The sequence below is a fragment of the Telopea speciosissima genome, chromosome 3 (assembly GCF_018873765.1).
Source record: "Telopea speciosissima isolate NSW1024214 ecotype Mountain lineage chromosome 3, Tspe_v1, whole genome shotgun sequence".
Classification (NCBI taxonomy): domain Eukaryota; kingdom Viridiplantae; phylum Streptophyta; class Magnoliopsida; order Proteales; family Proteaceae; genus Telopea; species Telopea speciosissima.
In genome coordinates, this window is record NC_057918.1 from 19,484,820 (window position 1) to 19,499,158 (window position 14,339).

General features: G+C 39.3%; 1 protein-coding gene across 6 annotated transcripts in view; it reads left to right on the top strand.

The window, feature by feature from the left end:
* Positions 1-609: 609 nt before the first annotated feature.
* Positions 610-14,339, top strand: part of LOC122656235 (prolyl-tRNA synthetase associated domain-containing protein 1) — a 41,648-nt gene continuing 27,918 nt past the window's right edge. For 2 of the 6 annotated variants that reach the window (XM_043850718.1, XM_043850717.1), the window contains exons 1-5: positions 636-735; positions 9,460-9,519; positions 9,602-9,655; positions 9,775-9,835; positions 12,596-12,672. In XM_043850718.1, the coding sequence (XP_043706653.1) occupies positions 697-735; positions 9,460-9,519; positions 9,602-9,655; positions 9,775-9,835; positions 12,596-12,672 (291 nt within the window). In that variant the 5' untranslated portion in view covers positions 636-696. Of the gene's footprint in view, positions 736-9,459; positions 9,520-9,597; positions 9,656-9,774; positions 9,836-12,595; positions 12,673-14,339 lie in introns of all 6 variants that reach the window. The other 4 variants (XM_043850714.1, XM_043850719.1, XM_043850715.1 and 1 more) reach the window with 4 other exon arrangements.

Genomic DNA, 14,339 nt, shown 5'->3' on the forward strand with positions numbered 1-14,339 from the left:
ATGACATTAAACATGAATTTGAAATTTGACGTCGTCGTTGATGTAAGACGATCATGTTTATTTTCGAGGCAATGCCTGTTATCATCACCCTTGTCATCATGTTGACAGGGAGATTAGGAATGATGAGAAGAGAGAAGAGACTGAAGAGTTGAGAGACATGGAGTTGGAAGTTGGGAAGGGCAGGTCATGCATAGAGGAGGAAGAAATGGTCAAGGTTGAATGACACATTTACCACCAATAAAAAATTTATGGTCAATTATAGGCCAAGAAAAGGTAAATTTCTTAGATATATGAGATAAAAAAAATTGGGAAGCAGTTTTCTGTACGGGGGTGTGGCCTATGCCAGCACTCTCATGTGTCTATCTCTCTCTTCCTTAAAACAATGCGGCAGAGGTGTCTTTTCACATGGGGAGGAGAGAGATAGACTCATGGAAGTGCTGGCGTAGGTCACACTCTCGGACAGAGATATTTTTCCCAAAATAATTAATACAAAACAAGTAGATTTACAAGACAAGTAATTGACCTAGGCGGTGTCAACAAGATTTTCTGTGTGTTATGATATTTTTCCTATTTTCAATGGTCGGGTTCGGTATGTGGATCCGGCCCATATCCGTTCCTTTCCCTAGGGTTCGTAGAGTTCCCCATTAGACATTTTTCACTTCGTCTGGGAAACCAAAGAATTGCAGAGGACCGGCGATGGGCTACACCAAAGACCAGCTGCTCGAACATCTAAAGGTTCATTCTTCGCCTTCCCACTCTCCCTGCAATATTGACATATGCTTGTTTTTAATTTAATTGATTTATTTCTTCTCATATAGCCCTAATCGACTGAAAATTTATTGTACCTTATCTGCAATTTTAATCTAAGATTTTTCTTGGAGAAGAAAGTGAATGCCCCTTATTTAAATTAGTAGCTCCTCTTCCAAATCTTCTTAAGCAATTAATTTCCTCCCTCATCCACCGAAAAACAAGGGGAAGAGATATTAGTAAGCATTTAATTTTCCACCATTTCTTTGCACTTGACGAATCCATTTTAGAACCTTTCATTCTATTGTTTTCATTGCTAAGGCATCTTGGATGGTTCCTCCCCGATGCCTTAAGAGCTGAAATGAACATGAAATATCTCTCCTAGCAGAGATAACTTAAGAAAATAGGGGCTCAATAAGGCATTGGGCCTTATATTCCTCCACATAAATGTGGAATTAATACAATGGGGGTGACCGAAGAGCTTGAATAATCAAGGGATGGACAAAAAAATGGTTTGGGAAGAAGTGGTGAGAAAAGACATGATGATTAACTTTGGGCTGACAACAAGGTTGGCTCTAAACAGATTTGAATGTTGAACAGGTTCCATGTAGCTGACCCCATTTAGTTGGGAAAAGAGTTAGTTGAATTAAATCGGTTTTGTGGGGTCCTTAGGTTATTGTGTTATTATTATTTTTCCTAAGTGATCATGTTAGTTTTTTTAAGTCATCCTTGTTGGTGTAGAAAGAATTTATTTATTTAGTATGATGTGTATTAGGCAATGATTTTATTAAAGAAGAACAGAATGTAGTAGTACAACGACAGACAGAAACAGAACAAAAATGTGGTAGTACAGTGACAGACAGAAACAGTCAGCTGACTTCCATAACTACACAAAATGATAAAAAAAGTGGATGAATTTATATCACATAGGAAAACTGTCCTGCAAACAAATCTGAGAACTAATCACCTCTCTGTTTTTCTAAATCATCCACAAATTCACTATCTGTCCCAGGGATCCACTTGAAATAGCATCTCATGCGAGAAGCAATATGTTAGATATATCTGATCAAATGTCAGTCTGAATTATTCATCCACCTAATAACATTTTCAGCACCACCATCTACGAGGACCTTCACCATTTGGCAAGTGTAATTTCCTAGCATGCATTCAGAGCAACTCTGCTCTATTGGAAAACCCTTCCGCTATTGGTCCTAAAAAAGATACTGTCACGAGCCCCATCCATAACCTAATCACTCCCCCCAATTCCTGATTGATCTGGGTTTCCCAATGAGCAGCCATTAAAATTTAATTTTGCAACTACATTTGGAGGGGCTGCCACATTGGTATAGTGCTGATTCTAGTCATCCGTGAGAACACTAATGCGCTCCAATCCATGAGTAATACGTCCGCCGGAATGGCCTTAAATAATTCTTCTACTGTTTCCACAATGCAACTTTTATTTTGGTAAATATTTTCTTCCAAGAAATGATCTCGAAGCAATCAAGCATTTCTCTCCTCCCATAAACACACAATGGGCAAACAGTTCCCCTTCTAAAGAAATTCCTCTGTGCTCCCAAATGTAATAATGTGCGCATACATAGCCAGCTTCTCTATGTACCCAGGAAATACCCAAGACAATTTACATAGCGCCAGGAAATGATACCATGGATTAGGCAAAAGAATAAGTGTAGAAATAAATTTTCCACTGGCTCTTCATCCTCTTTAGTCTTTACATTTAAGGCATGTGAGGGAGGAGAAACCTTCCAGTGCATCTTTTTCATACATGTTAATAGGTACTTTCTAAAATGCTACTATTGATCATCTTGGTAAGTAGTTTTATAGAATGTGCCAAATAGGATTGGTTGAAAACTTTCCATTAACTATTATCCACACCCTTTTATCTTGGTATTCAACTCATAGAAAATTCTTGAAGGTCAGTTAAATTTTGAGCACTTCTATGCTTAATCTCCCTAATCCTCCTAAACAATAAATTCCAATTATCCTGTTTGGGAATAGAATGGCACAAGATGTCACTAATTTGTTCCTAGCATTAGAAACAGAGTCTAGCCTGGGGACATATCTTAAGAGTATACTGATAGGGTAAATTCAACTTAACAGCAAATAGTTAACCCTACCCACAAGCAGAACCGTAGGGTAAGAATCCTGCAGAACAAAAGGTTCGATGGCTAAAGAATCAAGACTTATACCAAGCCCAAATTCTGGTAGAGTGTGGAGTTAGGGTAGAGAAATAATCTCCAAGTTTGATGTGGATCCAATGGTTAGAAAGGTTGTCATAATCGGGAGAACAAAATAGAAAGTAACGACTCAGATTTAGCAACAACCAAGATCTAACAATTAACAAACTGTAGGGCAGATCACCTTCAAATTTGGATCAGTTGTAAGGTCTAGGTAATGGAGATAAACCTCTAAATATCTCAGCCTACTTATGGTTAGATTGAGGGTTATGAACAAAGCTTGAGGCTCACTGATATTTCCAATCTACACGATGGATGGAGATCCAAATCTGGTCGATGGAAGGCCCATGGAAGTGAGCTGAAACTCCTAAAAATCTCAAGGATTTGATGGGTTGATCAACAGTTATGGAGGAGAGAAGTTACAGCAAGCCAAGCTTCTGCAACCGTAGGGTGCGCTGAATGAGAATAGGTCTTCCAATTGAGCTTTCCTTGATGTATGCGACACTCTTCTTCCAGAGCACAACTGAACAGCAACACAATCTTCAGCAACAGGCCACAAAAAATAGTTTCAAAAATTTTGCTGGAATTGCAGAGAATGTAGAAGAAGAAAAGTGGAAAGAGAAGGGATATAACCAAGTCCTTTTTTCTATGGTCTACGTTGATCTCTAACTAGCCCAAATTGAATTACACCAAGCTATTGCAAGGAATTTACCATGCACACTGTCTCTCACAGCATAGAGGCAAACAAAGCCAATTCATTCAACTTCATTAATTGTGGGGAGGGTTCCATGACCCCTTACATTTAATAGAGGGTTGTACTACCTCTTGAGAAAGGAAAGAACAAAGCAACACAAAATTCTACTAAAAGAGGTCCATGCATTGAGTGGTGAAGCCTTGTACACCAAGCTACTAAAAAATAGAAACAAGCCTATTACTACTAAGTATAATGTAGAAGAAGTTCAACTTAGAACCACTGTACAGTAGGATCCATCAATCAATTGATTGGAAAATAAAAGAAAATAGAAGGTAGAAGAAGATGGATAGACAGAAGAAGGGGGATAGGGATGGGTCTCTCACCGTTCTCTCTCACAGTAACATGGTTGTAAAAACAACTCTTTTTTCCTTTCATTCAAATCGTGTGTGAGGACCAGCAAATCCATCACATTATATAGCTACAACTCACCCCAAAAAAAATAAAAATTTACAGCAAAGGAAGAAACGAGTAGCTTGTTTTCTAAGCAATTACATAAAACGGAAAGTCTACTAGACAGCTAGACTTAATAACTATGAAACTATTACAGAAATAGAAACTAAAATTAACAGCAGCTTCTCATAGAATATTCCACCAACATCTAGCATCTAATCTTCGCACCAACTGTCCATATGAGCCCACAGCACTGCTCACGTAAACAGTACCACGTGAACTGTATCTCGTGGTGCTGTTCATGTGAACAGTAACTTATTTTTTTGAATTCTGTCTTGGTCCCTTCTCTTCTTCATGTTGCTATCTGAAGTGGGGCTGCCTTATGTGATGCTCCATCGAACCAACAAAAACTGCCACATCATCAGACCAGGCTGCCTCCCACAGTAGTGGAATCCCACAACTACAATGGACTGGTTTTGGGGCTTGTTCCTGCGGCTACACATGGACCTATGATCTGCATCAAAGTAACCAAAATAGAAATTAGTTACTTGTAGCAACTGCTAACTCAAATATAGCCGCCACGATTCTGGTTTTGGGTGAACCAGCAAACACCCAGACCAAAGCTGATCTGGTTTGAACCAAAATAGGTTTAAACCGTTTAATTGAAGAATCGTGGCCTAAAAGAAGGCCTGTTTTTTTTTTTCTTCTTGTGGCTATATTAGCTCCCCCGGCTTAGAAACATTTGACTCTGATGAATGTAGAAAGGACATATAATGCTCGTAGAAATCTGGATTGATGCGCTGGAAATCATCTGCATGAATCCATGTACAATCATGTTGTGGACGACCTTTCCATTGCAAAAGGAAAGAGTAATAACTGCTACCTCTCCGTGTCGTGGTAAATTTGTTATGAAGGACATCTTCAATTTCATCTTTGATCGCTGAAGCAAATTGTGGAAGCCATTAAATATGCTCGATATCGTCTTCATCAGTATGGTGGCCCACATATATGGTAAGATTAGTAACATTAAAGTTGTTGCTAATAGACACGTCCGATGGTAACTTTTGCATGTAGGTATTGGGCTCGATTTCTCAGTACCTTGAATGGACCCATCTTTTGAGGATGCAACTTAGAGTTGGTGCTGGGTGTAAACCTCTCCGGATCAACACGTACCATGATCATATTGCCTGGCTAAAATTCAATGAAATGGTGATGTTGATAACTGCTGCCTTGTATGCATCATTGCTGATTGCAATGCATCGGTGTGCATCGGTGTGAAGCTTGGTGATGTGTCGAATGAACTTCTCAGCATTGATGCTAACTCGAACATGAGAAGGAAGAGGAATCAACTCTATTGGTCCCTTAGGCTCAATTCCAAGCACTATCTCGAAGGCTGTGCGGCATGTGGTGTGGTCATAGTACTAAAACTCGCGAAATTTCGGTCGAGATATCGAATATTTCGAGTATCTCGACCTGTCCGAAACGAAACGCAAGTCCGATATGAAAAAATGCAATATTTCGATGAAATTTCGTGAAATTTTGGTCATCTCGTTTCGGAAATTTCAGAAATCTCGGTCATTTTTGGCATTTTACACCCACAGAAAAATACTATATTTCGACCGAGATTTCGATGAAATTTCGGTATCTCGGAAATTTCGGTCAGACCGAAACATCGAAACGAAACAAGATTTAGTACCATGGGTGTGGTTGATGGAACTGTTGTAAGCAAATTCAGCAATGCCAAGTATCGATGGTCAAGTGGCTTGTACAAGACATTGTAAAAGGTTGTTAAGGCTTCGGTTCACAATTTCCATCTGTCTATCCATATTTGGGTGAAGGCTGTACAAAATTGTAGTTTTTATTTGTCCTCATCCACGGAGTTTTCCAAAAAAAAAAATCATGAGTTTTATATCATGATCAGAGACAATCGATTCCAGTAGTCCATGTAGTCGCACCACCTCTTTGAAGAATATGGCTGCAATTTGGCTTCCATCATAGGTCTTCCGACAAGGTTTGACGTGAGCCATCTTTGAGAATCTGTTCACCACCACAAATATGGAATCATGCTTCTCCCGAGTAAAGGGGTAGGCCAAGCATAAAGTCCACACTTATATACAGCCAAAGTGCATGAGGTATGGGCAGCGGGGAGTATAGTCCTGTGTTTTCCTTTGCTCCTTTGGCAAGCTGGCACATACGATTCCTTTGTATCACATCTTGAACATCCTTTTGAAGACATGGCCAGTAGTAAAGGCAGCCACCTGAGATAAGGTTTTATCCTTGCCAAAGTGTCCTCCTAAACCACCTCCATGTAGCTCCTGAATAAGTTACTGCCTCAAAGATGTGTTGGGTACGCATAGGCATTCTAAAAAGAGAAAACTATCATGTAAGGAGTATTTTGCATCGGTACCTGGCACCCTCTTGCTGTATAGTCTGATAAACAGTAACAAAGTCAGCATCGGAAAGGAACTCATCTTTGATATGTTCAAGGCTTGTGTCTTGGACTGAAAAAGTATTCAAGATGAGCCCTATCCCACACAACGCATCAGCAACTTGGATTTCTTTTCTAGCATTATACTCCAAGGCAAAGATAAATTCTTGGAGGTATGCTACTCACTTGGCATATCGATTACCCACTATTTTTTTGGGAGTGCAAATGTTTGAGAGCTTTATGGTTGGACAAAAGTACAAACTCCTTGCTGATTAAGTAGTGCCTCCAATGCTTCTAGACTTGCACCACTGCATATAGCTTGAGATCATAGATGGAGTATCTCTTTTTTGCATTGTTCAACTTTTCACTGTAGAAAGCGATGGGTGGCCACTTTGTATAAGAACACCACCAATGCCAACGTGAGAAGCATCTGTGGCAACTTCAAATATGCGGTCAAAATGTGATAGTTGTAACACCGGAGCCTCCATCATCTTCTTTTTGATAAGTGTGAGCGCTTTAGTAGCGGTTGGAGTCCACTGGAACCTGCCCTTGCTTTGCTTCATGCATTTGGTAATTGGTGCCATGATAATGCTGAAACCTCTAATGAATCGTCGATAGAAGGATGCTAAGCCATGAAAACTTCGAACCTCTGTATGAGTCTTTGGTATAGGCCAACTGACATGCTTTGGAGTTTGAACCTTCTCCAGATCAGCTTCTATGCTCCTTGGCGACACAATGAAACCAAGGAAGACAACCTTGGGCAGAAATGAATGAACATTTCTTGAGGTTGATGAGTGCTTTTCAGCTCGTAGGACTCGCATCACACACAGCATATATCTCTAGATAAATTGGGCCCCACACAACTAACAAAAAGAGGACTTTTTATTTGACTAAACTAGAACCAACTACACTACTAATGGTCCCCACTTCTTATTAAATATGTATTTCAAATCCCTCGTTAGACCCCCAACTTTTGGGCCTTATAATTCAGCATATTACAAGTAAAACCCATTGATGCAGATCTGGGGTCCTGAAACCCTGTTCGGGTTGCTTATAGGCCCACTCGAATAATAGATAGCTCAAATCTAAGATGCAGTGGTACACTTGTCAATAACCAGAATTTTCAAGGACTCACACGGTAAGTAAACATAAGGGGATATGATAGGGATTGTTTTTTATTGTCTCGGGACGAACTTGGAAGGGTATGTAAAATTAGGATAAACTAGGATAATGGTAGATGTGAAGGGTATTAATGAAAACTAAAAGAATAAAATAAGAAAAAAGAAGGGAATCGTGGGGAAAAGGGAAAGAGACCACCGTCTTCAACCTCTTAACACCCAAAACCAGAGACGAAAACCAGCAGAAAGGTTGAGAGGAAGAACTCCTTTGATCAAGCACTATTCGACTTAAGGTTTCAATTGAAGAACCATGCTCCAAAACCCTCCTGAATCTGACTAATATTAGATCCAACAGACAAAATATTTTGAGTAATGAATGGCTGAAACAGTTCTGGAGGAAGGGTCTCAAGACCAGATCTGATTTCTGGTTATGGCTCAAGATAGGGAAACTGAATGGGGTGGGGAAATCTACTGTCTGAATCACCCAGGGAAAGGGTTCCCACAACCTAATTTTCAAACCAATTCAGTGTGGGGTTTCATATCGATGGACTCCTCCGTTTGGTTCTGATTTACCATTAAAAGCAACAAAGTGATGAAGTTGCAGGAAATACACAGAGAAAGAGACAGAGCCAGGATAAAGGAATAGAAGAAGAAGAATTAGAAAATAAAAGATAGGAGAAGGAAGATGTTACCTGAGACGGAGAAGAGAATATCAGAGAGGAGGTAGAGGGATGCACAGCTCTTGGCAGCAGGTATTAACCCTAAGCTTTTCATTCGGCTTCGAATTCTAAAGTCTGAATAATACGCTGGTTACAAAGAGCTTATAAAGACTCAACAACCATAATCCTTGTTGAAGTCTAAAACAGAACTCGACTCTATCTTGGACTCAACTGAAACAAACTCTAAATCTATCGTATTCTCAAACAGAAAACAAATTCAACTCTAATTGGACATGAATAAAATAAAAAAATCACAAATAATCCCTAATGAATCCAACATCTAGTTGCATCACCTATAGAATTAAAAGCCCATACCCAATATATATCAAAGTAGGACTAATTTTTTGACTAACCCCATTGGATCTGCCTCGTGGCAGATATTGGGCCATTGCGATAAACTTATCTCAACGGGCTGTTGAGGAAACTTTTACCCTTTGCGGATCTATGAAGGGATTGTTAGCTGGCCGATTGATATGTCTAATCAAGAACTACTTACTATTTGGGAAATTAATACTACTATATTACCCACTTCAGTTTTGGATATGGATTTTGTCTCACAATTGGTTGCTCTACAGTTTGCTAAATCAGCTATCTTTCAATTTGGCTTGATTCTCATTTGATCGAACTTCTAAAACTACCTCCTTGACCCCTCATCTAACAGTCAATGTTCTTAATTTTCTCTCTTTTTTTATTGCTGCCCCCTGTAACCTGTAGTAATTACAGTTTTGCTAAACCTTCTTACATCTGCGTTCCCCCCCTTTTTAGCTCTCTCGTCCTGTATTTTCTCTCTATTTTCAATCTTGCAAGTCTTTTAAATGAAGCAGAGCATCTAAATTACATCCTTTGCTTCATTTGTGCACCTGGAAGATGCTAATTTGGATGTGAGAGTGGAGAAGTCTAATTGACTTGTACTAACTTCAAAACACCTTTTTGGTTTGGTTTGCATTATCAAATTGATTGCTGTTATGCCAACCTAGTTTTTTTAAATTATTGGATGTTCTTATAATTGTGTTTCACATGATAATAATGGACTTTATTTTGTGTCTGTCAATTTATGTTTCACATATTCTAATGTCTTGAACTGATGGTTAAACTGTGTTACATGTAGGAGCTTCAAATTGATTTTTCCTGTTATGATCATCCTGTGGCCTTGACAGTTGAAGCTGCGGTAAAGAAATAAATGTGAAAGTTAATTTTTCTTCTTTGAAATATGTTATACGGAATTTACTCTTTGTTTCTTTTCTCATCAGGCAAAATATGTTGGACATTTGGGAGGTGGATTGGCTAAAAATTTATTTTTGAAGGTCAGTATCTTGGCTTGCTGAAAAGAGTCTTCATTGGTTTCATTTTACTTTACCAGTAAACTTTAACATCATGCTGTGTTTCCTAAAACCATGACCTATTATCTTACTTGATTATGTAGGACAAAAAACATAGGTTTTATATTGTTTCCACTCTGGCGGGTACAACTGTGGATTTAAAAGGTATTTCTCATTTCTTTCTTTACTGATGGATAGACAGAATTTATGGAGAGAGTAAAATTTTCAATGCCAAAAGGATGGGACCAACTACCAGAATAGAAAAAGACTACCCAGCAGGAAAATACTCAACTCATGCCTCCCTTGGCATGGCATGGCATGGACTGGACCAAAGAACTCACCTGCTGACTAACTCATGGATAAGAGGTTTACCATCCTTGTCCCCATTGGGACAAGATGTTTGGGGAGGCATGGTACTTGAGTTGTAAGAACTGATAGCTGCTTAAAATTAAAAAGAAAAGTATTAGTGGAGAAATAAAGGGGAAGAAGTGAACGAAAATGAAGAGATGGGAAATCATGTTGGAGTAGTTGTAGTGATGCATTGAGAAGGTGAGTGTTATTTTTTTTTAATATATATTTTATTGTGAAAAGTGATATTTTATAATGTGTCAACATAGGGCATATTATTTTATGATTTTACATATAAGTTTTACAAATTATAGGATTTTATAATAGTGTTATACACTAAGTGAATAGTGAAGTAGATGTGAATTGTCAAGTAGGAGGTGGCTTGGCTTGGTTTGGTTCGGTCTGGCCTAGTCTGGTCTGGTTTGGTTTGACTGAACCAAGTGGTTCAAAGATGGATAGCCATGGCTTGCTTGAGTTATGGAGATTCAAAGAGGAGCAGCTACATGGTTAAGTCAAGGAGGAGGTGGCATAACTAGGACTGCCACATACATGCTTAGAGAGCATGTGGTGGCTGAAGCATGAGTTGGACTGTCACATGGTGTTGACTGTTGAGAAGATAACTCATATTTACAAGATCGAAAAAACAATAACACATATACCAGTAAGTTATAATCAATAATACAAGTCAGTCATACATTTATGCAGCAATACTAATATGGTTCCCTCACCTTGCTTGATACATCGATTCACAATTTCAACCCGATTATCGTTCTACTTAGGTCTCCCAAGCCTTAAATCTTGTTGATGATTCAATTGCATTAACAGGTTCAGCAGCAGCACCTCCTCTTCTTTAAATCTCTTGGCCCAAAAGCAACTTCTTTTTTCTCCTAATCATTTACTGATTTCAATAGTTCGGTCCTTCCAATCAACTACAAACCAACTGATTTCCAGATTCAATAGCAACTCCTCTTCTCTATTCTCTTCTTCTTCTTCTTCTACTTGGCTCTTGGCTGAGCTCTTCAATAGCACAACAATGACTCAACCGATTGAGTCACTTAGCCTAGTTAGGAAAGACTTGGTCAAATCCCAGCCAAGGCCAGCTCCTCTTTGCATGTGTTAGGCATAGTTCGAGAACTCACGAGATCTCGGCAAGATCTTGGCGAGTTTCTCGGTTTTTTGAGAAACCGAGACAAGATGAGATACGATACAAAAAAATACAAGATCTCGGCGAAATCTCGGATCTCGGGTTGGCCCTTGGAAATGACCCATCTACTATGTATTTACTTACCTAACTCGACATATCTCAGCGAGATCTCGGATCTCGGGTTAACCCATGGAAATGACCCATCTACTATGTATTTACTTATCTAACTCGACAAAACTCTTATATGCTTGCTGTGGAGCACTATATGCAACATTACAGCAGCAATATGTCATGGAAAGACTATGTGACACAAGCGGGGACGGAATACTTGATTCAAAGTCATTTTATGTGATGATAGTTGTAACACTGTTAAACAGTTTGATGTATCACTTTAACATTTCTAAGTCCTATTTAAGTTGTTTAGCTATTAATTGAATGTTTTGCTTGCTTTCTATTACTAAATTATGTGTAGAGTAGGGTAATTTAGTACGTCATCGTCTACCAACCTATGGTCCGAATTGAAACTCATATTTGGACTTTGTTTTTGCAAAATTTGATAGTGCCATTGTGTTTAAATGACTTAAAATAGGCTGAATACCAAGTTTTAGACCCAAACAAGGTCTAAAACCCATCGAGTTGAAGCTTCGAGTCGAAAAAAAAAATGCACCAACTCGGCGAGATCTCGACTCGACTCTGTTTTTCCAAGGGCCGAGTTGGTACTGAGACCCGAGCTTTTGTACTTTGGTGTTAGGTGGCTAAGTCCACCAAGACACCTCCTCCTTGTTAAGGGCAGGGTGGCTTTGACCACCAAGCCACCTCATCCTTCAGCCATGTGGCTGGGTTCCTATTGCCGCCACCACGTTGGCCATGCAAATGGTTAGACTTGGTCAAACAAAGTGGCTGACCCTTGATTACACCTCACCCTTATGCCATGTGGCTGCTAACCATGCCACCACCTTATCCTCTCCATGCACCATGTGGCAGCTCTGAAGTGGGACACATGGTCCAATCATGCTATGCCTCCTCTAATCCCTCATTAATCCCCCTAAGAGTAAGATTAACTTAATTAATCATATTAATCAATATTTAATTATAAGATTAATATAAGTTTTCATCATAAATAAATAAGTAAAACAATTCAATAGACACTAAAATATTAACAAGTAATCCAATTAATTATTCATGACCTGCTTGCGGGGGAGTTACAATAATTTTGGTTAATTACCAGGTTGCTATATTTCTTTGGGTGGGTACGTAGCGATCCCAAATGGGGTTTTCGCACCCGGGATTGCACCAATTGCGTTCTTAAAAACTGCATTTTAGATATCACTGTTATTCTGAATTTTAAAATTTCATTGATTCATATCAATGTTTTTTTCTACTTATCTTTGGTGTTAGAGTGTGAGCCTTGTTTGGGCTTTATTGTTGGGCAGTTCTGTCTCAGCGGCTTGGTTTGGGGAAGGGAGGACTGAGAATGGCTTCTGAGGAAGCTCTACAAGAAATCCTTCAGGTGGGTCTATTACTGTACCTGATTCTTCTATTGTAAACTTTACTTGCTTTACAAACTCAGAAAGCCATTGAATGCCATTTCTGGATGCCTACTTCTATTTTTGGGCCTCAGAAGTGATGAGCAGATATTCTACATATGAAGTACAAGTGAAATTATTGATCATATGAATACATTTATATGGAAAGCTACATTTTTGAATCATAAGAGACTGGGAAAAATGGATTAGCAAAAAACAGGAGTAGAATGAAAGATTTAAAAAGGAGTATGGAGGTGGTTTTATTTTTACTGGTATTTTTTTAGGAAGAGCGACCTAATGTTATAACTCAGACCTAGGACTGATGCTCCATTAGAAACCTATGACTCAAATAATTCAGGATACGGCTTTGAATTGATGAATCTTCCAATCAGACAGCCAGACAGGAATGCTTCTCACTCTCTCCTTCAATCTGTTGTTCCCTACCAGCCTACCCTAATCAGTGCATCTTAGTTTAATCCATCCAAATAAATGATCCAATTCCGGTGAATTCCTAGAATATCCATAGACTATATTACTGACTCATTTTATAGAAGTATTTCATGCATGCTTTCTTGGATTTGGCTCCTCTCCTTGGAGGGCATCACCCAATGAGTGCCCAATGAGGCATCCGACGGCTGGGCTGTGCTGCATACATCTCGGCATGTGCCCAGTCAGCCATCGGGATGTGTGCTGCACAGCCCAGCCGTTGGATGCCTCATTGGGCACTCATTGGGCAATGCCCTCCAAAGAGAGGAACCCAATCCTGCTTTCTTTCACACTTGTAAAATATGCCATCCGAAGCTCCAAAATTAAAATTTTCACCACATCATTGGTAGGAAGAAGGAATTTTTGCAGCCTTGAGTGACAAATAGTACAAGAATACATGGGCCAGATGTATAGCTGCAGAAACCTTGGGAACCAGGCCCCTCATACTTAAAGGGTGCCTTGGTTTGATGGGCCTTTGGGCCAATCAGCCTTGGTCTGTGCCAGCCATGCGGCTGGGTATTTTTCTGGTTCTCTCAAAACCAGATTGTGGGGTTTAGTTAGCTGAGATTTTATTTTGTCAACCCTTTTTTAGTAGTTTCTATTTTTAAGTTAGTGGGTTAATATCTCAGTTTCCTTGCTGTACAAGTCCCAATATTGAGTTTTTAGGGACTTTCTATTTTGCTTTATTTCCTTTCTTGTAATAGCAACTATCTCTTTGTATCTACTGGACCATTGAGAGTCCCCCCCACGATTTAATGAAGTTGATGAATAAGGTTTTCAACCAAAAGCTCTGTGAGATGCAGTAAGGTGAGAGGCCTTGAGGTGATATGCCTAGTCTGTGAGAGACTCTTTCTATTCCCTGTCTTCTTCTTGATCTCAATCGATTTTTCCTAGTCGCTATTATTTCTCATGTGGTTTAAAGAACATCTGAGACCCAATCGAACCTTCTTGTGCTGCTGAGATTGCTGTTCGGCTATTAGAAGGCTCTGTTACTGTTTCATCAAGTACTGACTGGAGGAACAAGAACTCAACCTGTGGTAGCTGTTGTTTGAAGTTTTATTGCTGAGATATTCGAGACCCGGAAACTGCAGATCCTTTATCAGTTGTAGCCCATGTTTTAATCTTGTAAGTTGTAATACCCCTCCAAAGGTCTGCCTTCGACAGG